Raw genomic sequence first — 26,743 nt, forward strand, 5'->3', positions numbered from 1 at the left:
TTTAAAACACCTAACTTACCTGAGCTTTCCACAGATTTATTTACATTTATTAGAACTAGCTTTATAAAACCCTGGTAGAAGGCAAGAGCGTTTGAAGGTCACTCTGGAGACCACAAACTGGGAAGAACGGGTCCGAGAAAGGCTGATCTTGCGGATACGAGACAGGCGAGGAAGGGGTGGAAAAATCCGGATTTTACCGCCAGGGCCTACCGAGCCAGCCACACAAGTAGTGTTGTAATAGGGGGGAGGGAGGAGAATGACGCCAGAAGCCACAGTTCGGTAGAAAGATGGAGGTTCCCGAGTGGAGGGGGCAGGGTGCGCGGAGGCGAGCAGTGCGGCTGCGCGCGAGGCGGCGGACGCGCCGGCGCGCAGAGGGGCGGGGTGAAAGGTCACCGCGCGGCGGCTGGTCTGGCTGGCTGTAGCGGCGGGAGGGAGCCGAGAGACCCGAGTGCACGTGTGGAGAAGCAGCGGGACCTGCGCGGCGGCGGGAGACATCCCCGCCCCCACCAGAGATTTGGGCGCTCGCTTGACTCTCGCGGCCTTCGTCGCTAGCTCAGCTCCTTGCCCTGGCTAGGAGGCCGGCTTGCGGGGTTGAGTGGCCCGAGCTGAGGGCGCGGAGACCTGAGGGCGGCGACGACGACGGCGCTGATATCGGTGGTAACGACGGCCTCAGCAGGCGGGGAAGATGAAAGGGTGAGAAGGGCAGTTGGGCAGGGCTCGGCCGGCGGGGTAGAGGGGCCCGGGCCGGTGTAGAAGGGGAGAGCTGCGAAGGAGAGGAGAGTCTCAGGGCGAAGACCGGCAGAGGGAGATTTCTAGGCTTCTCAGTTCGGTCGGCTCTCGGAGGGGGCGGAGGCGAGGCTCGGGCTGTTGGCGGGCTGAAGGGCCAGCGGAGGCAAGACCCCAGGGTCCCAGGGTTTCGGTCCGGAGGACGAGTGTGGGTTGAGTGGAGAGTAGCGGCTGAGTGGGGCAACATGGAAAGGCTATTGTGAGTCGCCTGGGGCCTCCCTCCCCGGAGCGGACCGCCGAGCCACCCCGGGCCGCCGCTCCAGGTGGAGTGGTTTGGTTGTCTTCCATCTCCAGACTCAACTCTGCAACGGCGGTGTTTGACACCTTTCAGTTTTATTCACGCTTGGGAGCTGTGCAGAACCTTCTGGAGGAAGAAGAGATTGGAATAAAGAGCACGGGGATGAGTATTAAGAGCTAGTGACTCAACTAGATTTGGGTTGGGTCACAGCGAGTGGAGGAGGGGGAGAGAGCGCGATCACTGTAGACTTGGGGTGCCAACAAATTTAAGGAAGTATAGCGTGGATCGGTAGGTGGAGCTATTGCTTCAGCAGTTCACTATTGCCCCTGAGTGCTGAGGGGCTCCTGGGTAGTTTACCACGCTGCTCATTTAAGGTGATTGACAAAGTTAATGTTCGGCCTTTCACCGTTTGCCTCTTGAATAAAATTAGGAATTATTTTGGATCGACTGTTTAAATTTTTTTTTTTTTTTTTTTTTTTTTTTTGGAGATAGAGTCTCACTCTGTCGCCAGGCGCCAGGCTGGAGTGCAGTGGCACAATCTCGGCCCACTGCAACCTCCGCCTCCTGGGTTCAAGCAATTCTCCTGCCTCAGCCTCCCCAGTAGCTGGAACTACAGGCTCACACCACCACGCCCAGCTAATTTTTGTATTTTTAGTAGGGACGGGATTGCACCATGTTGGCCAGGATGGTCTCGATCTCTTGACCTCGCGATCCGCCCGCCTCGGCCTCCCAAAGTGCTGGGATTACAGGCTTGACCCACCGCGCCCGGCCTCAACTGTTTAAATTTTTATGAAATGCCTCCTTACCATTAAGTTATATAGTTTTAATATATTAATTACATAACATTGTTCCGAAGCATTGCCTAAATAAGCTGTTTTGGAGCTTGTCTTTACCCTCAAAGAAATGAAGCTCATAATCGTTAGAAAGTTCTCTGCAATGCCTTAGTTTGCTGTTGTAAATCGATTAGGAAACTGTAACTATGTTTTTAGTTAGCGAAGCCATTCCAACTATTCAACAGCCCTTTTGAGGATGAAGTAAAAGTCACTTTCAACGTAAGCTCATACTGCCTCAAATAAGGACCTAAATATTATCTCTGTGTATCAGTGTTTGAGATTACTGGAGAGATTTCAAGAAAATTTAATTTGGTCTTAGGTCTGTAACATGTTTCCTTACTCTAATTTTCCTTTAAATACTGGATATCCTAATGTTGAATAGTATGTTTTGTATTAAGAATCTTTAAAGTTTAAGAAACGTGAACTATTCACTATACCTGCATTGTTTCACTTCAAGTTCTAAAGAGTTCCAGTTAGGGAAATTAATTGACGAGTATAGGAAGTATTTGCTCCACTTGAATCATAATCTGGGAAGCTTGGCTATTTTAGATACAATCCAACATATTTGGGGAATGTTGTTTTTCTGCTATGCTGCAGTTCTTTTTTTTCTTTCTTTCTTCCTTTTTTTTTTTTTTTTTTTTTTCCCCTTTGATACAGGGTCTCACCCTGTCACCCAGGCCAGAGTGCAGTGGCTCCATCTCCGCCACTTGCAACCTCTGCCACCTCTGCCTTCCAGGCTCAAGCAATCCTCCCACCTCAGCCTCCCGAGTTGTTGGGACTACAGGTGCACACCACCACTCCTGGCTAATTTTTGTATATTTTGTAGAGACGGAGGTCTCACTATGTTGGCCAGGCTGATCTCAAACTCCTGGGCTCAAGCAGTCCACCAGCCTCTGCCTCCCAAAGTGCTAGAATTACAGGCATGAGCCACCAAGTACAGCATATACTGCACTTCTTGAGCTTGGTTGCTGTCTCTTACTCATTTTTGTACTCATTGTCAGGCACTCAGTACTCATTGTCATGTTCTGTTCCGTAAGAAAAATGAGACTGAAGAGTTCCCAATGTTGAAACTGCCATGGATTGACAAAGGGGGACTCCAGGAAATTATTCTGTATGTTTAGTTCCAAAATCTTCAATCTAGTTCAGTCTCCATCGGGTGTGATGTTCTTTCTGATTGTTAACTTGGCAATAGAAATGGAGCTGAACAGTCATATTATTCAGTCTGTCTTTAAGATATTCATGGAGCAATTTATCTCTGTTTAAAATGGATATTTACATGTAACCTGTTGGAGACAGGTCCCTAGAAATGAGTAACTGGCCGAATTTAGAGGAAACTTAAAATTATTGAATCTGTATCTTTATGCCAGTAACTGTGCCTGTAAAGTTTCTATTACTTTTTGTGATTGGGAGCTTAGAATTGTGTTCTTTACTGTAAACCTTTAAGATGATTTCACAGGAGTAATCCTTTTAACTTAACAAATGAACTAACTCCCAGATGATATGAAACTTTAATTTTTTTTTTTTTTGCTTCTAAGTCTGTATTTAAGATCCTCAACAAATGAGTTGTGTGAACCTTACTTGTATTTGCTCGGACACTGAACCTACAGCAGCATAGATTTAAAATAAGTTAAGCGCCTTGAGTTCCAAAACTTGTACCACCATGTACAATGTGGTCGGTTTTATAGTCCTGACTTAATTTGGAATGGCCTATAAAAATGAAACAGTGGTCTTTATTATGTGTTTTTTTGTATGAAATTTTATTTGCTAAGTGTTCTATTGTATATTGACCTAAGTAAACAGTAAATTGAAGTATCTAAAATTGGAAACTGCAGAATTCGCAAGACAAAACCAGTCAAATATTTAAAACTTGTTGCCTGTATCGCCTGTCATATTGAAACTTAAAACTTGTCTGGTCTGGTCTTCTCTTTTTTGTCGGAGTCTTGCTCTGTCACCCAGGCTGGAGTTCAGTGGCATGATCTCAGCTCACTGCAACCTCTGCCTCCTTGGGTTCAAGTGATTCTTCTGCCTCACCCTCCTGAATAGCCGGGACTACAGGCACGCATCAGCACACCCGGCTAACTTTTTGTATTTTTAGTAGAGACCAGGGTATCGGTATATTGGCCAGGCTGGTGTCGAAATCCTGACCTCATGGTTCACCCTCCTCAGCCTCCCAAAGTGCTGGGATTACAGACATGAGCCATCGCGCCTGGCAGATAATCTGGTTTTTCTTCATATTTTTTCTATGAGTATTAGTAGTAGCAGTAGGACGTTCCATTGTATTAGCATGTCTTTCCTCCATAGAAGATAAATTTCTGGTTATTAACTACTGAATATAATTTATGTGCACATCTAAAAGTTTGAGATATACTGGGAGATATTGCTTCCTTTTTAGATTGGTGGTTTTTATGAACCAGGGACATTGTAGTTTGAATTTGTGGGTTGTAATTTTATCTGTTGTTCTTCTCTAGGGGAGGTGATTTCAAGCAAGAAGGTATGTTACAGATAACCATGACTGAGGTGGCTGTGTAATGGAAACTATAATAAACCAAATCATTTAGCCTCTTATTGTAGTAAAGAAGTGCAAATTAGTTCTAATAAAAAATGTCTTTAACAAAATGCGAATACATGACTAAGATGGGAAAGTAGGTAGCAGTAATATAAATATGCAACAATGTAGTTTACTAATTGGAATAGTGAAGCCATTTTATCAAATGTTAAAATAAAATGTAAGATTCTGCAGTCAGAAAACTTTAAGACTCAAAACAGTGGTTACCTCTGACAGCCTCTGGACTGGGAAGGGGCAAAAGGAATATTTCTAGCATTCTGAGATGCTAGAAATACTCTGTAAATTTGGGTATTGGTGACATAGGTATATGTAGATGTAAACAAGATTTGTGATCTTTACTGTATGTTTCTAACACATTAATAAAACTTTTCAAAACAGGCTCAGCAGCATAGTGAGACTCTGTCTCTATAAACAATAAATCAGCCTGGAGAATCACTTGAACGCAGGGTTGTAGTGAACTGAAATCATGCCACTGCACTCCAGCCTGGGCAACAGAGTAAGACTGTTTAAAAAAAAAAATTAGCCAGGCATGGTGGTGCATGTCTGTAATTCCAGTTACATGGGAGGCTCAGGGAGGAGGATCAGTTGAGCCCAGGAGGTGAAGGCTGCAGAGAGCCAGGATCTTATTACTACATTTCAGCCTAGGCAGCAGAGCAAAACCTGGTCTCAAAAATAAATATAAAACAGCAATATAACCTTTAAAAAAAAAAAAATACTTTTTTTTTTTAAAGGTTATATTGCTGTTTTGTTTTTCAATAAAACCAAAAGCTAGTCAGGCTGACGTAGCATTTGACACCTTTTATAAACCTGCAGTTTATACTCCTGTGAAACAAATAATTTGTGATGTGTTGACTGAAATAGTGAATTTTAACAAGTACTTTGTAATGTGCCCTTACTGTGTTGAGATGAATTAATATAAAATACAACCTACTTACAGCATAAGTTTTTTTTAAAAAAATCCTCACTAATATAAAAGGGACGTAATTTATAATATTTATTTCAGTATTTAATGACGTGGCACAACTATGCCACTTAAAGCATAAGATCAAGTGTTTGCATCTATCTGTAAATAGAATTGTGTAATTTAGAAAGTCCATCTGCTGCCTATACAGTTGTGTGCATTGTTGACTCGTGTTGCCATTAGTGGTGTGATTTCTTCTTAAAATTTCAGACATCTCTTAGTAAAGCTCTGAACAAAGAATAATCAATAATTTCTGGGTTATAAAAGATTTTTTTAAAGTCACTTAGTAGCCCAGGCACTCATCTTAGTAAATCAAGACATATTCCCTGTTTATCGTAGTTTCAAAGATCCTGACTGCTGTTATGCGAATATTACTGTACATATGCTCAGTAGAGTGGAAACTCTAATTGGTCTAAATTATGTTTCCTGTTACTGTAATTTATGCTCAAATTAATTTTACATTGTTGGACATTAGCTGTATTGTCAATTAAAATCTTTCTAAATCTAAAGCTCTGACCAAACCAAACTAATATCTTTATTAAAATTTACTTTGCTACATCCTCTGTTTGGCCTGTGGAAATCTTTAAATCTTTTTGTTGTTATTGTTGTTGAAGCGAAGTTAGGGTCTTGTTGCCCAGGCTGGAGAGCAATGGTGCAATCTCGGCTCACTGCCGCCTCTGCCTCCTGAGTAGCTGGGATTACAGGCTTGCACCACCATGCCTGGCTAATTTTGTATTTTTAGTAGAGACAGGGTTTCTCCATGTTGGTCAGGGAGCATCAAACTCCCAGCCTCAGGGGATCTGCCCGCCTTGCCCTCCCAAAGTGCTGGGATTACAGGTGTGAGCCACTGCGCCCGGTTGGAAATCTTTTTGACTGCTATTTTTTCTTCCAGGTGCTACCTATGGCTTTCAGCTGTGTGACATCTGAAGAGAGATTCTATCTCAATTATTCAAATGATTGGCCTTAATCTTGTTTCAAACAAGCCTGCAGTAACCAATAAAATACCAGTAGTAACCAGTAGAAACATTCTTCCCATGGTGAACATGAGAGTTACATTTAAGTCTATTCAATGCCTAACTTAATGGCAAAAATGTTACTGTTCTGTCCAATCCAGTCCTGACTAGCTACAGTTGGCTGTTGAGCAGTTGAAATGTACCTTGTGATCTGTGGCACGGTTGTAATTTCCTGGGTAAGATGGCTGCAGTGTGGGAGCTGAGGACATGGAGCAGGAATGCTGGGCGGCTGATTTGTTTCACTATTTTCCAACATGTAATAATGTTCATGTTTTGAAGCCAAATTATGTGTGTTTCTTCGATTATCCTTCATTCAAGTATAGTCATCCACATTACTTTCTGAAAACACCTACTGTTGTATATGCACAGGTTCAGTTCAGACTCTCAGGCACTGAAGAAATTAGAGAAGTTAACTGTTTTTTTCTTTTCTTTTTATTATACCTCTGTAAACAGAGAAGTAACTGTTAATGTTATGTAAAAGGAGATACAGTGTTTCAGTTTGATCATATCTGTGAAGTTCAAAGTGATAAAGCTTCTGTTACCACCACTAGTCCTTATGATGAAGTCATTGAAAACTCTGGTATCATCTACATGATACTGCCTATGTGGGGAAGCCATTAGTAGACATAAAAATGGAAGCTTTAAAGGGTACTGTAAATCTGTTAATCTGTTTTACCAGATTGATTACTGTTCACCTTTTGTCATTGGGTTTTAATTAAAAGTAATGAAGGCAGAAGAACTAAATTTTAAACTTCAAAGTGTGACAGCTGATTCTCAGCTGGTACTGTGGTTCATACTCGTAGTCCCAACACTTGCGGGGGGACAAAGCAGGAGGATCACTTGAGCCCAGTAGTTCAAGACCAGCCTGGGTTGTAACATAGTGAGACCTCGTCTCTACAAAAAAAATAGTAATAATTGTAATTAGCTGGGTATGATGGTGTGTACCTATAGTCCCAGCTACTTGGGAAGTCAAGGTGGGAGAATTGCTTGAGCTCAGGAGGTTTGCAATTGCACTGCAGTGAGGCTTGATAATGCAACTGTGCTCCAGCCTGGGTGACAGAGCAAGACCCTGTCTCAAAAAGAACAGAAAACTCACAGTTATTGATCAGTTTTTAAGTATGTTTTGAAACAGCTTAGATATGGTGAATCTACTACAAATTTTATGAAATGTAAATACCGATCAAATATTTCTAAGGAAAATGAGTAGCTGAATTGGGCTATACTGTTAAGTGTAGTAAACTGGATTTTAAAGACTTGGAATGAAAAAAGTTTTTTAAGGTAAAATAAATTTTGACTACGTGTTAAAATGATTTCTCCTCAAGTTAATGTGGATACTAAACTTTTTGTTTTGTCAAGGAAGTCTTCCCAAGATAGTAAACATGTTTGAATTTTGTATGTCACTTGTATTTGTGTTGGAGCAGGCCCATGCTAAACCCATTAAAAGCCAAAATTGTATAAAACAGGATCTGTTTCTTTAGAATCTACTTTCCAGATGGTAGATATTTCTAAATGTTTCAACTTCTAGGCCAATAGACTGTTTATACCTCTGGTGAAAGATTTTGAGGCGACTCTGGTTTTTGGTTAAAGTGTTGTCATTCAGTCACTTGGTCTGCTGTGAATGGGTAGGGAAGAGATAATTGGAAGTATTCATGTTTCTTGAGCTAGTGCAAGCTATATTTTGCCTCTGTCAGAAACTGTTAAGGGAAAACCTTGTTCTCCAATTCCAGAGACATCTCATGTCAGTCCCCTATAGTGCTCTAGTGAATGCTTGTTCATAAAACTACCTGACACACATCCTTAATTATTTCTTTTGGATAATTTCCCAAGAATGAATTTTTCAGATCAAAAGCTACTGGCATTTTTAAAGCTCTGATATTTGTTGCCGGTTGACCTCCAAAAACATAGTAGCAATTATTCTACAGCAGTGTATGAGAATATCCTTCTTTCTCCAAGGGCTAATGAATAGGAAGGGTACTTGCAAAAACCTCAAGAAAACAGATGATGTTGTGGCTGACATTTCAACCATGAATGGTATAAAGTTTCTTTGGGATGCATTCAATACATGGAATGCTTTTTAAATTATAGAAATAACTAATAACTTCCATACAAGCTTTCTTTGAGTAAATATTCACATTTTGCTTTAACTGTAGTTTTACTTTGCTGATTAGGTAATAAATGGCATTTCCTTTTTTAAAAGTTTGATGATGATTTAGTAAAGTTGGGACATATATCATTTTTACTGGTCATTTTGTGATGTAAGTTGCTTTATAACTTAGCCAGTTATTAATTGGGATGCTGATTGACTTCAAATTATAAAACAGAGATGATGTTCTTTAGAAAGTGGGGTTGAGACATTAGGGCCCAGGTCATCTGAAATAAAAATTTTTAGAGGTGAAACTTGTTAAGCAAGGAAAATATTTTGTGCTTAGGAGCATTTCAAACACTTCTCTTTCCAGAAAATAGGGTATTATTTAAAGGTATGTTTGGGTTCCCCCGCTTCTAGTCTGTATAGTTATTTATTATAAAGGAAACTTACTATAATGCAAAAAGCATTGAACTAAAAGCAACCAAGTTTCAGTTTTATGCACTACAAATGATCACTAGCAGTAGGGTCACTAATAAAGGTGTTTCAACCTCTGGGCCTTGGTTGTCTTTAAAGGGAATGGCTTGAACCTGAATAGGAATGGTCAAAGATTCTAGCTGTGTGCCAGTTCTGTTTTGTAGGTAATTGTGGAAGCAAGATTAACAGATTAAAATAGGGCATAAAGAATACATTGAAAACTAAATTTCTCTATTGGATGAATGGTGGGCTCTTCATAGAGCATAGAGGTAGTTCTAATTTCTTATGGAAAGTGATGATGTCACTTTTGGATGTGTTGAATTTGAGATTCTTGTGGAGATCACCAGTAACCAGTCAGAAATAATGGCTTGGATTCAGAGATTTGGAAATAAAAACATTAACATTTATGTAGTAGTGAAAGAAAAGCCATAGCTGGCAAGGAGCTTTCTTTACTGAATATATGGATGACAGTGAAAACAATTTTCCAAAGAAAAATTTGATTCTTTTTAGGTTATAGTCTTGAGCAGATTGTACCCATGTGTATATTTAGCATTGGTAACTGACCAAATAATTGCTGAGATTTTTATACCTCTGATACTTGGCAGGCATACAGTTCGGAGAGCTGGTCCACCCCACCTTCGCTTTTTTTAAAGAAATAGAGTCGGGGTTTCACCTTGTTGCCCAGGCTGATCTCAAACTCCTGGATTCAAGGTATCCGCCCACTTTTGCTTCCCAAAGTGCTGAGATTCCACTTTCACTTTTAAAATGACCGCTAAACCTCTAGAACAGTGACTGCCAACTAGGGCAACCCCCACACCCTCTTCCCAATTATTGATAATGTCTGAAGACACTTGGTTTTCCTAACAGGATAAGGGAGAGTTCTGGCACCTAGTGGGTAGAAGCTAGGGATCCTGCTGAGTATCCTACAGTGCACTGGAAAGGCTCCTCACAACAAAGAATTATGTAGCCCCAAATGCCAATGTTGAGATTAAGAAACGCTGCTGTAAAATCTAGTTGAGATGGAACTTACTAAGTAATTTAGTAATTCCCTGAAATATTTGAGATCCTGCCCTAAGTTTTAAAGAGGTAAGGTATAAAAATACATGTTTGTAGCAGGGCAGAGATGTGCCTTGTAAGGACAGAAACAGTAATACAGTTCATATAAGGTAGAAGTGGATGACGGGTTAAAACCTTCTGAGCAGTTAGTATTTAAGCTGTGCTTTGTTAAATTCTGAATGGGCGTACTTTCAGGTTGAAGGAATTTATTTTCTAGAGGAATCTATCTCCCTTTCATGTAATTTACTACAGGGTAAGAGTTTGGGGATATTACTGCTAGCTAAGAAAAAATTACCTTCCTTCTAACCACCTGACATTTTTAAATCAAAGGACCATTTGATCCTCACTGAAAGATGCTTTTGAGTTTTATGCAAATGCACCTTTATCAGTATACATCAGAAAAATGTTTCCCAATAGATCTCTCTTTTTTTGAAAAGTGACCTTGAGAAGTAAAGATCACTCCTTTGACAGAACATGATGTGACTGATCTTGTGCTACAATGGGAACTAATAGACATAGGCTGTATTCTGGCTTTATCTGTAATTGTCTGTATAGCTACAGATACATTTGTCTCTTGGGGGTTCAATTTCGTCATTGTAAAATATCAGATACTCTGTACAACAAATGAACAGGCAGTTAAAATTATCTGCCATAGTACACTTAATACTCACTGTAAAAACAGGCTTTAAGCTTTGTCTATACTTCATTTTCACTTTTTTTTTTTTTTTTTTTTGAGATGGAGTCTTGGTGTTGCCAGGTTGGAGTGCAATGGCACGACCTGGGCTCACTGCAACCTCTGCCTCCCAGGTTTAAGAAATTGTCCTGCCTCAGCCTCCTGAGTAGCTTGGACTACAGGCACGCTTCACCCAGAAAATTTTTGTATTTTTCATAGAGACGGTGTTTCACCATGTTGGCCAGGATGGTCTTGATCTCTTGACCTCGTGATCCGCCCACCTCAGCCTCCCAAAGTGCTGGGATTACAGCCTCATTTTCACTTTTTGTTATGTAACTTGAAAAGTCACAGGTTGAGCCTGGTGTGGTGATGCGATGCCTGTAGTCCTAGCTACTCTGGAGGCCCAGGCTGGAAGATCATTTGAGCCCAGGAGTTAGAGGCCCCTGGGCAATATAGCGAAACCTTCCTTCTAAAAAAAAAAAAAAAAAAAACTATTTTGTACTGAGACCCACTTTTGTGGAGTCATATCCCCATCTTGTGGTCTTTCAGAATATTGCTACTAAATGGTTTTACAATTATGAGCATAATTGACAATACATTAAATAGCTAAAAACATTTGCATGCACATTAATCTGACATCACTGTGCTAAAATTTAGTGTGCATTATCTGTCTCATCACACTGCTTGATTTGTAAACCAAGAGTAAAGATTTCCTACTAGCACATTCTAAGCCCAGGAGTTACGTACATTAAATTATACTGAATAAATACACTAATCTTGTGGGACTGGCGCATATTAATAGCCAATGGGAATCTATAAAGAGGCAGGCAAGTAACTGCATTTTTCACATTTAAGGACTTAGTATAAAGTGTCTGTGGGCACTTTGGCAGTTGTTGTTTCTTGTTTACATCACAGTCTGTCCCACTTTCAGTTCCTTAGTCTAAAAATTGTGATATGAAAGTGCCTTGGGGTTTGATTGTTATGGATTTGAAAAACAAGGAAAAGTAGCATGTTACACCAATTTACTTGAGCTAAGAGAGTAATTTAGTTTATTTAATATCAACTGTCTTCAATTTTCTACAGGTAGGGGCTGTAAACTCTAGTGCCAACAGGGACCACGCAGATAAGGTAAATCAGTTAAGAGAAGCTGCAACTTGAGACTTTATGTAAAATCATTTCATTTAAATATTGCAGCAAACTTAAAAACCAGAAACAAAAAAGAAAAACTATGGGGTAGGCCAGGCACGGTGGCTCGCACCTGTAATCCCAGCACTTTTGGAGGCCTAGGCAGGAGGTCAGGAGTTCGAGACCAGCTTGACCAACATGGTGAAACCCCATCTCTACTAAAAATGCAGAAACTAGCTGGGCATGGGCAGGTGCCTGTAGTCCCAGCCACTCAGGAGGCTGAGGCATGAGAATTGCTTAACCTGGGAGGCAGAGGTTGCAGTAAGCTGAGATCGCACCACTGCACTCCAGCCTGGGCCACAGAGGGAGACTGTCTCAAAAAAAAAAAAAGTGTGGGTCAAATAAATGTGACCACATGGTGATTTAACCCTTAGGCCAGCAATTTCTGTCTTATATGCAGAAGAAAGGTGTTAAACTACTGATAAATTAAGAAAGTCTACATTGTTACATTATATTAAATTCTTATCAGAACTAAGCAAACTGTTTACTGGTTTGAGTGAAATCCGTTGTTATCATATAGCATAGTTTTTTTTTCCAGTGACCCATTCTCTGTGCCCATCCTTAGTCCCTGTTTCCCTCACCAGATTTCTCAGATTTAGGAATTTACACACATGCAGTGGAAATTTAATTTGGACGGGTGTTAAATTTGGACGATTTACATAACAAGCTTAATTACAAAAGTAAAGCTGCCAAGGTGGAATTTGGGAGCCTGGATTTTTAACTGGCAAGGTAATTCTGGTATATAACCAGGTTTGGGATCCATTCTTGGATTTTGTAACATTACTCTCCAGGTTTTTACGTCCATTCTCTTGAAAATTGTTTCTTGGACATCTTTGTAGGTTCCTGTTGTTTCACCTCTAAAATTCAAGTGTTTCTTATATTCTGTTCTTTGACCTTTTTCTCACTACAGACATCCTTGGTAGTCTGACACAGTCCCATAATCAAAGCTTATATGCTTATGAATTAGTTATGTTTCAGGAAACAGCTGTCAAAGTAATGTGTTATAAAAGGGAATTCTTTCATTTAAAAAGTCCATTTCCCTTTACTATCTAGTTTTTGTCTGTTTAATACTAGCATTGCTTCAGCCACATTGGGTAACGTTTAGATTGCATTTTATAAATCATTTTTTAAAGTGCCCATTCATACCTTAGAAGCATTTGACACTAGGTTCGACAGAAAAAAACAGAAAGGCAATAAAAGGTGTAGAGAACTTGAACCTAAATACATCACTGATGGAAATCTAAAATGGCACAGCCACAGTTTAGTGGTTAAATGTCTGAAATGGGTTTCACTGGGCTAATTCAAGGTGGCAGATGCAGTGATTTTAAACTAGTATCGTTCAAAAATTCTTATCTACCTGGAACCTCAGCGTGTGACCTAAGTTAGAAATAGGGTCTTTGGCTGGTCACGGTGGCTCACGCCTGTAATCCCACACTTTGGGAGGCCAAGGCAGGCAGATCACCTGAGGCTGGGAGTTGGAGACCAGCCTGACCAACATGGAGAAACCCCGTCTCTACTAAAAATACAAAATTAGCTGGGCTTGGTAGTGCATGCCTGTAATCCTAACTAGCCTGGAGGCTAAAGCAGGAGAATAGCTTGACCCCAGGAGGCAGGGGTTGTGGTGAGCCTAGGTGGCGCCACCGAATTCCAGCCTGGACAAGAGCAAAACTCCATCTCAAAAAAAAAAAAAAAAAAGAGGGTCTTTGCGGGTATAATTGAGTTCATGCTGAATTGTAGTGGGTCCTAAATGTCATGACTTAGTGTCCTTATAAGAAGAGGAAAGGAAACAGGCAAACTGTAAAGACCTTGTGAAGATGGAGGCAGAGATTGGAGATAGGCTGCCGCGAGCCTGGGGCCACCAGAAGCTGGAAGGGCAAGGAAAATTCTTTCATAGAGTTTAGAGAGCATGACCCTGCTAACAGCTAGATTTTGAACTTCTAGCCTCTCAAGTAGCTGGGACTACAGGCACACACCACCACACCTGGCTAATTTTTTGTATTTTTAGTAGAGACAGGGTTTCACCATGTTGACCAGGCCAATATCAAACTCCTGGCTTCAAGTGATCCGCCTGCCTCGGCCTTCCAAAGTGCTGGTATTACAGGTGTGAGCCATTGTGCCTGGCCCATTAAATGTTAATGGACTAGTTATTCCAATTGTCAGATTAATAAGATCCAAGCATATGCTGTTTACATGACACATACTTTAAATATAAGGACACAAGGAAAAGTAAAAAGAAAAGAAAAGGGTAAAAGAACATGAAACTTTGATTCAAAGGAAGTTATAAGGCCAGGTCTGGTGGTTTAAGCCTGTAATCCCAGCACTTTTGGAGGCTGAGGCAGGTAGATTGCTTGAGTTCAGGAGTTCGAGACCATTAGTTAGAAGTGGTGGCATGCACCTGTGGTCCCAACTACTTGGAAGTCTGAGGCAGGTGAATCCCCTGAGGCAGGAAGGCAGAGGTAGCAGTGAGCCAAGATTGCGCTACTACGCTCTAACCTGGGCAACAGAGTTGAGACACCTCCATCTAAAAAAAAAAAAAGCTGTATGTGTGAATTGATGAAAAAAGTAGACTTTAAGACAAGGAGTATTACCAACAAAAAGGAGGGATATTTCAAAAGGATAAAAGGGTCAAATTATCAACAGTAGTACTAAATACTAAATATTTATGCCCTTACTAACGTAATTTGAAAATACTTGGAGCTTTCTATTCGTTGATCAAATGAAACAGCAAGAAGTAAGAAACATTTCCAAACTCTCTTTGAGGCCAACATAACCCTGATAAGAAAACATATCAAGAATATTACAGAGGGGTGGGTACCGTGGCTTACGTCTATAATCCAGCACTCTGGGAGGCTGAGTTGGGTGGCTCACGAGGTCAAGAGTTCAAGACCAGCCTGGCCAATATGGTGATGAAATCCTGTTTCTACTAAAAAAAAAAAAAAAAAAATTAACTGGGCCTGGTGGCACATGCCTGTAGTCCCAGCGATTCAGGAGGCTGAGGCAGGAGAATCGCTTGAACCCAGGAGGCAGAGATTGCAGTGAGTTGAGATTGCACCACTGCGCTCCAGCCTGGGTGACAGGGTGAGACTCAGTCTTTAAAAAAAATAATATTACAAGGGCCAGGTGCAGTGGCTCGCACCTATAGCTCCAACACTTTGGGAGGCCAGGGTGGGCAAGCAGATCACTTGAGGCCATGAGTTAAGACCAGCCTGGCCAACATGGTGAAACCCCATCTCTACCAAAAATACAAAAATTCATCAGGGCTAGTGGCATATGCTTGTAATCTCAGCTACTTGGGAGGCTGAGGCAGGAGGATTCCTTGAACCCGGGAGGCTGAGGTTGCAGTAAGCCAAGATTGCACTGCTGCACTTCAGCCTGGGCAACGGAGTGAGACTATCTCAAAAAAAAAAAAGAAAAAGAAAATTAAATGTGTCAGAGTAAGCCTTTTTGATATATCATTTGAACAGAGACTTGAAGGAGTTAACGTACGTATTCTGTAGCCAAGGATGGAGAGTCCATCAGTTGACATAGGAAAAACTGAGAAGCAGATTTGGGAACAAAGATCCCAAATTGTTTGCAGTATGTTCACTTTGAAGTGTCTACAAAAAATGGCTTGGGTTTAGGAGTGTCAAATTCAGGAGTGATAGGCTAGAGACAGAAATTTGGAATTGGCAGCATTAAAGCCACACGGCTACAAGATTGAATGAGATCACCAAGAGGTAAGTATAGAGATGATAACCAAATGTGTCGATATATGAGGCCCTCATAAAATTGGTTCTTTCTCAGCTTCCACATTTACACAACAAGCACACTTGATGCTTTAGCCATATCAAACTGACTGTAGTTTTTTGACTACATCATTGTTATTTTTTTCATATTTTGTTAGACTGCATCTCTTGCCCTTCCACAGAATTAGCTAGTCATTCTTCAAAATGTTTCCCAGGGTCACCTTCATTCTAGTATTTTTGTACTATATGTGCATTCACTGTTAGTAACACATTGTATATACCTGTCTCTCCTACTAAATATAAACTCCTTTGCATTCCAGATGCACAACACATAGATATTCAAATTTATTGAAATGGTATGCTTTTTAAATAGGCAACTCTGTTCTTAAGAACTTTAGAAAAATTTAGATTCACAGAATTCTTAAAATCTCCATTAGATTAGTTTTTTTAATAGAGACTTTGGACTTTTAATTTTTTATAGATTATTTTAACTGAAAGCTTTTTGGTTGTCTACATTTAAGTAATGTTATCATTTTATTGACATTTCTACATATCCCTTATGCTTATGCCTTTACTACATGTTCTTTGCTAAATTTGCAGGTTGATGTTTATTACTTTGATATATTTAGAAAATCTACATCTTAAAATAATTTGGAACTAAGTGAGCAGGATTACAGAAGTATTCCGTTTCAGTCAGACATATCATGTTAGAGTTAACTGTATTTGAAGCTCAGTTTTGCTGACAGGGTTACATTAAGTGAACACTTTGAAATTGTTCTAGCCTATTTGTTTCTAGCAAAAATCATTAATTTCTCATAAATGACTTAATTTTTCCAACAGCTACCAGATACATCTCAGATTTGTTTAAAACGTATATGTGTATTTATATGTGCATAGAAAAATATTGGAAGACTATCAACAAACTTATTTCTGGATGTATTAGTGCAGGATATTTTACCTTTCTTTGTCATTTCTGTGGTGTGCTTTTTTAAAAAAAAAAAAAACAGGACATGTATTTTTTTAATCAGGCAAAGATTAAATCACTTTAAATACTAAAACTTTTTTTTAAATGATGTGCTCTGAATTAATATAAACTGTATGTAAAAAAAAATAAAAATTACACCCAACTTGTGGCACTCTGGTAATTTAAACAGCAGAAAATGTAGGTAAGATGTGATCCTGTATTTTGGCCGGGCACGGTGGCTCACTCCTGTAAGCCTAGAACTTTGGGAGGCTAAGGTTGGGTGGATCACTTGAGCTCAGGAACTGGAGACTAGTCTGGGCAACATGGTGAAACCCTGCCTCTACAAAAATTTAAAAATTAGCTGGGCATGGTGGTATGTGCCTGTAGTCTCAGCTTCTCATGAGGCTGAGGTGAGAAGATCTCTTGAACCTGGGAAGTGGAGGCTGCAGTGAGCCTGGGCAACAGTGAAACGCTGTCTCAAAAAAAAAATAAAGGATTCTGTATTTTACAAGATAACAGTATCCACAGATTTTTTTTTTTTTTTTTTTTTTTTTATGTGAATGGTAGATAGTGGGGAAAGTGAGTCCAGAGTCCAGTAGATTTTAGTCAGAGAAGTGTTCTGGGCAAAATGTCATTTACTTTCAGCCTTAAAGAAGGAAAAAAAAGCCGGGTGCGGTGGCTCAAGCCTGTAATCCCAGCACTTTGGGAGGCCGAGGCGGGCGGATCACGAGGTCAAGAGATCGAGACCATCCTGGTCAACATAGTGAAACCCCGTCTCTACTAAAAATACAAAAAATCAGCTGGGCATGGTGGCGCATGCCTGTAATCCCAGCTACTCAGGAGGCTGAGGCAGGAGAATTGCCTGAACCCAGGAGGCGGAGGTTGCGGTGAGCCGAGATCGCGCCATTGCACTCCAGCCTGGGCAACAAAAGCGAAACTCCGTCTCAAAAAAAAAAAAGGAAAAAAAGCAGGTGTGCTTTAATGAAGAGGGGGAGTTCTGTGAATGAGATATAATCTATTTAAAGAAAACATGAATTTCATACAGGGAATTCATTACAGTTGTCAAATATTTGGGATGAGAAAAGGCCATACTTAAGTGGCTAGAAGTTGGAAGAGACTAGTACAAGAAAATCTCTATTTTTTTTATTTTTATTTTTTAGCCTTTCCTATGGTGCTGAGAAGTTTTTTAAATATATAAATCTCTTACTCTTTTACTGACATATTTGTTTATTTAATCTGTGTGGTTCCTAGGAAACTTCAGATTTTAGGAAGACATACAAGACATGCAAAGATAATTGATTGCAACAAATATTATAGATCAGTGTTATAAAAATTAAATCATTGAGGCAGAAAGGCTAAAGGTTTCAAATGATCTAAGCCCTTCAAAACTGCTAAGTATGTGACAGGAAGGATGCTTTATGCTATCTTTTGTGTTCATACAGACTGCTTAAATGGGGAGCAAAGTCTCCTCTGTTTTTGCCTCTAACTCCTTAGCAAGCAGAATGTTCTCCAAACTAGGCATTACAGAGTAATACATTAGAGAATTGTACTATAAGATCAATATTACATCATATTCCTCTCCAGATAAATCAACTTTAGAAATTTCTTTTTTTTTTTTTTTTTTAATTTGTAATTGTTGCTGTTTTGTTTTGAGACAGTCTCTCTGTCACCCAGGCTGGAATGCAGCGGTGCACAATCACAGCTTACTGTAGCCTCGACCTCCCAGGCCCAAGCAATTCTCTCACTTTAGCCTTCTAAATAGCCGGGACCATAGGTGCAAACCACCTCACTTGGTTTTTTCGTTTTGTTTTTTAAATTTTTATTTTTATTTTTTTAAAGATGGGGCCAACCCTGTTGGCCAGGCTGGTCTTAAACTCCTGACCTCAGGTGATCCACCCACCTCGGCCTCCCAAAGTGCTAGGATTACAGGCGTGAGCCACCGTGCCTGGCTCTTTTTAAAAATTTCTTATAAAGTTTTGCTATATTGCCCAGGCTGGTCTTGAACTCCAGGGCTCAAAGGATCCTCTAACCTTGGCCTCCCAAGGTGCTGGGATTACAGGTCTTCATGCCCAGCTGGTGTTTTTTGTTTTTTAATCTAAATTTCAACATTTCAAAATACAGTTTTTAAAATTACAATTTCTACTACACATTACAATCCTTTCAAGCATGCTTCTGTGTATGTTAACAGAAGTCAGTTGTTAAATATAGTTGAAATGTGCTTTTTTCTCTACAGTATACAACATCTTTTTTGGGCAAATAATACCGATGGGGTTGGGGGTGGGGGGGAGTGTAGAATACTGTCAGGTTTGCCTTATCGAATTTGATCTACCTTTAACAGTAGTGAAGTTCACTTCAGCTGTTAAAAATTCTTTTGTTTGCAGCTCTACAGGCAAAACAACTTTGATACTTTGTTAGAAATTGGAACTCAAAACTTTTTAGCTTTAATCTTTTTGTTCATGGAACCAATTGTTTTGATTACTGGTGGTTTCTTAGGCGTGCTCCTTGTGTTAGTCCGTTCTCACGCTGCTAATAAAAACATACCCGAGACTGGGCAATTCATAACAGAAAGAAGTTTAACTGACTTACAGTTCCACAGGGATGGGGAGGTCTCAGAAACCTATAATCATGGTAGAAGCAGAAGCAAACACATCATTCTTCACATGGTGGCAGGAAGAAGAATGAGAGCAAAGAGGGGGAAAGGCCCCTTTTAAAACCATCAGATCTTGTGAGAACTCACTATCACGAGAACAGCATGAGGGCAACCGCCTCCATGATTGACCGGGTCCCTTCCATGACGTGGGAATTATGGGAACAATAAGATGAAATTTGGACAGGGACACAGCCAAACCGTATCACTCCTGTTGCTTTCTTAATGGATAGTTTTCAAACTGAGGTGTTTTTCAAAATGTGTATTCCTTTGTTTCATTTCCAACAGCTTGTGGTTCTGAAAATGGGGTATGTGTGTCCAGGAATGTGAATTTTGAATATCACCTCTGTGACTCTGATGTAGGTAGTTCCTAGACCATGGTTTTCAATGAATAGAATGTGCACGGTATTGCACACTTCCATTATTTTCTTAGAATAAATTGCTTGGACAAATGAGCTGTAATTTTACCAGAAATAGGTGTATCTAAATTTTTCTGAACTATAAATAAGGAAAATTTTGACATTTTTAGAATGTTATTCTGGCCTTTGTTAGTTGTTCTATACCATATTTGTCTCTAAGTGTATGTAATTGTATGAAAGCAGTGAGTAGAATTTATATTGAACGGCGAAATTTGCTTATAAATGGTAATCTTCATGAGGATATAAAGCCACTCTGAAAGAGTTGGATTTATCAATCATGTAAAAAAGACTTAGTACCCCTTTCATATATTCATATTAACAAATGAGGCTAATTATGTTTTATTGAGTACATTTTGATTTGTTCCAGTAGCCGGATCGAGCTGGGAGATGTGACACCACACAATATTAAACAGTTGAAAAGATTGAATCAGGTCATCTTTCCAGTCAGCTACAATGACAAGTTCTACAAGGATGTGCTGGAGGTTGGAGAGCTAGCAAAACTTGGTATAATACAGTTTTTTTTTTTTTTCTCCCTTCTTTTCTTTCTTTCTGTTCTTGAACCCTAGTTTTTTATAGAGCAGAAAGAGTTAACTAGTTTGCTTATATTACAAGTGAGGAAATGGGAGTGGTCTAGGTTGTGAGAAAAATCTCAGAAATCAGTTGAATAAAATAGTTGAATTTTAAAAAGAAATGCTAAGTGTTCTTAATTATTTAGTGTATGCCTGTGTGTTTTCACTTTTTAAACTATACTCTAGAGGAGACTTAAACTTCCTAAGATGGTGCAAGAGTTTTGAGGTCATTGATATTCATGGAATGGTTGATGAAATTTAATGTTGATAGCAACAATATAGTCCTTTAAAAGGGAAAAAGATTAAATAAAATGTGTTACTCTGTTGTTATATCTTTGTATTTTCCTTGGCAGCCTATTTCAATGATATTGCTGTAGGTGCTGTATGCTGTAGGGTGGATCATTCACAGAACCAGAAGAGACTTTACATCATGACACTAGGATGTCTGGCACCTTACCGAAGGCTAGGAATAGGTAAAAAATTATATGTGTGGTGTTTTTTTTGTTTTTTTGTTTTTTTTACTTCAGAGAAGCATAAATATATTATTTGTTAATGTGTCTGACCTAGTTAGTTAATTGGGTCTTTTTAAGGAATACTGAGAAAGGGTTACTGAATTATATAAAATATGGTGAAAAATAACTAATGTTTATTAACGTAATTCTATCAGAAGCCCTACATAGATTTGTTATGTATGTAGGACTCAATAAATAGTTCAGATGGCAAATGGATAGATGTATAATTTAAAGGCTGATTTACAAAGTTACGTATTTGTTTGTTTTATTAACAGGAACTAAAATGTTAAATCATGTCTTAAACATCTGTGAAAAAGATGGTACTTTTGACAACATCTATCTGTAAGTAACATAAAGTTTAATGTTCTTATCAAAGTGGTTTAATAAATTGGCAGTAAAAATCTTTACTAGAAACTTTAAAATCTGGTCACTTATTGTGTCTTTGGAAACACTATGGAAGTAGTTGGGTAGTTGTTAGTTTTGTTTAGTTTTGTTTTATTAATAGTAGTAGATTAGAAACCTGAGATAGAACACATTGCTTTATTATATTACAATGAGAGCTCCAAAGTCATAAGGATGAAATCAGGATTAAAACTCAGGTCTTCAGAATTCACAGCCATTCATGACCTTAAATACTACTTTTCTTATGGAAAACCTTGTGTGTTTTGTTCAGGGATATGTGACATGATCATTTGTAGTAGAGTTTAATAATCAAAATCAGGGATTGCCTAGCTGAGATTATACTTGAATCTGAGGAGACTGTAGATTAAGAGCTATGACTAAGATCACAGTCATAGATGTTCATAATTTAGTTTGGCCGTGTGAGAGATTATACGGTGTTATAATTTTTAAGACATACCAGGCCGGGCACGGTGGCTCATGCCTGTAATTCCAGCACTTTGGGAGACCAAGGCAGGCGGATCACAAGGTGAAGAGATTGAGACCATGGTGAAACCCCGTCTCTACTTAAAAATACAAAAATTAGCTGGGCGTGGTGGCGCGCACCTGTGGTCCCAGCTACTCAGGAGGCTGAGGGAGGAGAATTGGTTGAATCTGGGAGGCAGAAGTTGCAGTGAGCCGAGATTGCACCACTGCACTCCAGCCTGGTGCCTAGTGACACAGCAAGACTCTGTCTTTAAATAAAAAAAAAAAAAAAAAAAGGACATACCATGTTTTTAATCAATCAGAAAGAAGATATATATTCAAACTTAGAGACTGTAGCTTTTTGTTTTTTATTTTTAATCACTTTTTTCTGTGTGTTATTAGGGACTTTTAATAATTTCTCTTTTTTTTTTTTTTTGCTTGCTTGCTTGTTTGTTTTTTGAGACAGAGTCTTGCTCTGTGGCCAGGCTGGAGTACAATGGCACAATCTTTGCTCACTGCAACCTTGGGTTCAAACGATTCTCCTACCTCAGCTTCCCAAGTAGCTGGCGTGCCACCATGCTTGGCTGATTTTTTTGTATTTTAGTAGAGATGGGGTTTTGCCATGTTGGCCAGGATGATCTCCATCTCCTGACCTCGTGATCTGCCAGCCTTGGCCTCCCAAAGTGCTGTGATTACAGGCATGAGCCACTGCACCCAGCCATAATTTCTCCTCTTACAATGAAAAATATTTTGATAGCTATGTTACTTTACCCTTTGTTGACTACAAGAAGAAACACTATGAGCCTTCTAATCTCAGCCAGCTGTCTTATAAATGTTAGACAAGATTAGCTTAAAAGTGTAAAATTTCATCAAAAGCTTTTAGGTAAGCATGCCTAACCTTTGTTGATTATTGGTAATTGTAAAGAGAATGTAACGTGTCTGCAGTATTCTAGCTCCAACCAATTTGGAGGTATCTGTGGAGAATGCTTAAAACTTGATGAAACCTGAAGTTTAATTTTTTTCTGATATTCTCTTATGTCTCAGGCATGTCCAGATCAGCAATGAGTCGGCAATTGACTTCTACAGGAAGTTTGGCTTTGAGATTATCGAGACAAAGAAGAACTACTATAAGAGGATAGAGCCCGCAGATGCTCATGTGCTGCAGAAAAACCTCAAAGTTCCTTCTGGTCAGAATGTAGATGTGCAAAAGACAGACAACTGAACAAATTACAAATGAACTTTCTTGCACTTGCTTGTCGCCAAATAAAAGAGAGGCCCATTGATTCCCCCCGTTTTCTTTTAAAACTTTTCTCCCCCCTTGTTCTTGTTTTTCCTTCTTCCTTTTGTTTCCTCTAAGAGTTTTAATACTTTCAAGGACTTTAAAAAAAATCATGTTTGGATTGTTTTATTTTTGTGAGGTGGTTTGAAGGAAGGAAAAGGAGATCTGTTTAATTTTGCAGTTAAAGTTAGTCCTAAAAATTTAGTTGTCAGATAATTTCAAATTTAATGTCCTGCTTTCACATTGAATGGCAGAGCCCACAAAATATTGTATATTTCAAAAGACAAATAGAAGCAGCAGCAATATCTTATTCTTTAATTCATAGACAAGTTGAGTGTGTTTGTGGTACTTTGGGTTTTTTAAGACTTTGTGGGATACTAATCCCTTGGCATTGCCTTCACTCCACCTTTAGTCCTTCTGAGCACACTCTCAGAAGTTGGAACATCGTTATCCTTCTAAGAAATACTAAGCTTATTTTGATTATTAAGCATTTGTTTCTTCTCTTCTTGCTGGTGGGTGGGGCAGTTTGGTTTAGGTAGTGTTATATTTTTGTCTAAATATTTGAGTTAAACTGCTTTTTTGCTATTGAGTGGGCTGGTTACTAGCAGGTTCTTTTTTCCTGCTGTTGATTGTTACTAGTGGCATTAACTTTTAGAATATGAGCTGGTGAGATTAATTTGTTTTAATATCCCAGCTAGAGATATGGCCTTTAACTGACCTAAAGAGGTTTGTTGTGATTTAATTTTTTCCCTGTTCCTTTTTCTTCAGTAAACCCAAAAATAGCCTAACCTTAAAAATTGAGTTGATGTCCTTATAGGTCACTACCCCTAAATAAACCTGAAGCAGGTGTTTTCTGTTGAACATAATAAAAAATACCTAAAGGAAGCTTAGATGGACTGTGACATAATAAATGCAATTAATGTCATCCAGTGCCAGCTGTTAAAAGTGTAACCACTGAGCATTTGATTTTACAGGAAAAAATATGCAGGCAGTATTTTTGAGAATAACATAGCTGTGCTATTGCATATCTGTTGGAGAGCATCCCAGATTTGCTTACACTCTGTGCCTGTGATACTGAGTTTAAGGATTTGGGGCAGGGGTAATTGTTAAACATATTGCTTCTATTCTTGGAAAAGCAGAAGTGTAAAGTGTTAATAATACAAATGGCACTGTGACCTCCTCCACTGAGAGGACTGGTTTATGCCAGATCATATTCTGGCACATAGGGAGTGGCTTTGACAGGTTGATAACTTTGTAAGATGGGAGACATCTGAAATATTTATGTTTTCCTCTTGTAGTCCCATCTCCAATAGTTAGAAATATTCTCAGACTTTAAAATAATGCACAGGGCTTGAGCTTGCCGTCATTTGACTTTAAAAGGAAGTTTCATTCGTAGTATTTATCCTCTTATGTAAAATTCTGGTATAAAAGTCTCATCTCCAAATATGTTAAATGACAAAATTATTTTATAAAATGTTTATGCACACTTTATAACCTTAAGTTTTTGAGAATGTGAAAGTACAAAGTGCAGTAGACGACAACAGTCTCGAGTGCCAAGAATAATACAGAAAAAGAAGACAGTTGATGAAGGAGTTTATAGAGTTCTAATCTTAAGATGGTAAAAATGTAAAAAGACCTTGCTGGTTTTTGGGGGATGTTCATTTCTTAAACAATCCAAATCTGAGCTTAGAAGAAGAGTTTAGCATTAAGCATCTTTATCTTCATGTATAAGCTTCAGCTTGCTCTTGCCAAGAGAAGAGTGCTTGAGTTACAGAAGGTGTAATTAGTTTGAAGAATACAGCAGCCTTTTTGTAAACTTCCCGGATATCAAAATGGACTTTGATATATAAATGGTTTTCTGAGATGACACTGCCTCTATTTCTATAACCATTTCACCTGGACTATCTAATCAGTCCTATGAATGTATCCCTAAATGTGGTTATTGAAAACCGAATAGCTGCCTCATGACAAGTACATGTTATTTAAGGAGGAAAAATATTAAATTTTGAATTGTGTAGGCTCCCTATCAATATATAGAGAGTTTCTTTTTCCACGCTACTCAGTGACTTAAACTGTATATGTTTATAAAAGGTTAATTGTCCTACATCAAACTTACATTAAATAATTCCATCCACTTACGGAGGAGGAGAAGAAAAATGTGGAAGAGGTAAAAAGTCGGGCACAACTTCATACGCCTGTGAGTCAGTAAAGATCGAAGTAAGGTCCCATGTTGAGCTGATTATTTTGATATATGATAATAATTATCTTTGAGGTAGAACAAGTCTGTTAACTAGAAAATCACAGGATATATCCATCATATTTTTCAGGACAAATAGTTTTTACTGTGGAACAAATAGGTTAAAATTACACTTTATGGTAGTTGCATTTAGGTTTTAAAGCAAAGAATCTGTAGAGAAATCTATGCAATATATAGTTTGTCCAGATTAGTTTTCATTTGGGAGAAGTTCTGAAATATCTCTAAAGCAGCTTGTTTACTCATCAATTGAAAAGTCCTCCAAAAAGAGAACTATTGGGAAACCATGGTGTGTGGTGGTGGAAAAGAAAAGCTCCCTCAGTTTTTTGGAGGGAATAACTTTAAAAAAAATACTTAAATGGCTAAGTATACTTGGTGCAGTTAAGAATTAAAACTTGTCAATTTTAACATTGCTGTTACATCTGAAATAAACTTATGTGTTGTTCTGTTAGTGACCTGTGATATCTATAAATGTCAAAACTGTATTGTTGAATTCTACAGCCAGCAACTGTACATACTCATTGTGTAGTGTTTCCGTTACTGCTTCAATTTACTTTCGCATTTCTTTAAGGTCTAATTTTAAAATCATTAAAATAGGCCAGGTGTAATTAAGGCATTCTAATTTAGATCTTCTGTGACTTGCTAGGTACACTGCCCAGTAACTACAGTTCAGTTCCAATGAGAAAGAAAAAATAAGATCCAAGGAACTGTCTTGCTGCTATATTTTGAATGTAATTGTTAGAAATACTTGACACTTTAGGCTGCAATCTAATTAGCAATATGTATTGGCTACAGATAACATTCAGGTTTTTGTTTTGTTTTGTTTTGTTTTGTTTGTAGGAAGGAAGAAGTTCAATGAGTTGGGAATTGGTTTCTAAGTTTTTTCCTGAATATCAAACAAACATGAATTTAAGAGTTTTAACAAAATTAATTCAGTATTTATTTCTAGTCAAAATTGTTATAATTAGAGTTTTGCTTTTTTCATTCAAGAAATTGAGTAATCCTTGTCTAGTGTGTCTTAGTTATTACTATAGTTTAAAACAACAAACATGTATTATCTCCCACAGTTCTGGATCAGGAATCTAGGAGCTGCTTAACTGGGTTGTTCTGTCTTGAGATCTCAGAAAGTTGCAGTCAAGCTGTTAGGCAGGACTGTACCATCTTGAAGCTTGACAAGGCTAGAGGAGCCATTTCCCAGATGTCTTGCTCATGTGGCTCTTGGGCTTCAGTTCCTTACTATGTTGGTATCACCATGGGGATGCCCGATGGACAACTGGCATGTGGCTTCCTCCAGAGCAGGTGTTACAAGAAAGTGAGCAGAAGCCATGCTTTTTAATGATGTAGCCTCAGGTGACATTATTTCTGCCGTATTCCATTAGTCACACAGAGGAACCATTACATCAGCCTGGTATAGTGTGGGAGAGGGGACTGCACAAGGATGTGAATACTGGGAGGTGGATATCATTGGACCCTCTAGGAGACTGACTGTCACACCTCTCAGAAGATGCTGGACTTGTTGACTCCCAAGGTCAGGGTAGTTTTGGTTAGGTTGTGTTTTAGTCTCTAAAGGGAGTAGTTTTCTATGAGGGTTAGAAAGCACTGCACTTTACAGTTATTCAGGATAGAAAAGAAATGGTTG

General features: G+C 38.9%; 1 protein-coding gene across 2 annotated transcripts; it reads left to right on the forward strand.

Annotated features, from left to right (window-relative positions):
• Positions 1 to 336: 336 nt before the first annotated feature.
• Positions 337 to 25,559, forward strand: NAA50 (N-alpha-acetyltransferase 50, NatE catalytic subunit). Of its 2 annotated transcripts, none has more exons than XM_032299031.1 (5): positions 337 to 693; positions 19,997 to 20,130; positions 20,549 to 20,668; positions 20,983 to 21,049; positions 22,616 to 25,559. In XM_032299031.1, the coding sequence occupies exons 1-5, from the start codon at positions 686 to 688 to the stop codon at positions 22,791 to 22,793; spliced, it is 507 nt and encodes a 168-aa protein (XP_032154922.1). In that variant the 5' UTR covers positions 337 to 685; the 3' UTR covers positions 22,794 to 25,559. The 2 variants fall into 2 exon arrangements, with proteins under 2 accessions (XP_032154922.1, XP_032154921.1); XM_032299030.1 differs by having other exon boundaries at positions 364 to 693; positions 19,994 to 20,130.
• Positions 25,560 to 26,743: the final 1,184 nt, after the last annotated feature.

Source organism: Sapajus apella, unplaced genomic scaffold (assembly GCF_009761245.1).
Source record: "Sapajus apella isolate SASKATOON/1434 unplaced genomic scaffold, GSC_monkey_1.0 scaffold40, whole genome shotgun sequence".
NCBI lineage: Eukaryota > Metazoa > Chordata > Mammalia > Primates > Cebidae > Sapajus > Sapajus apella.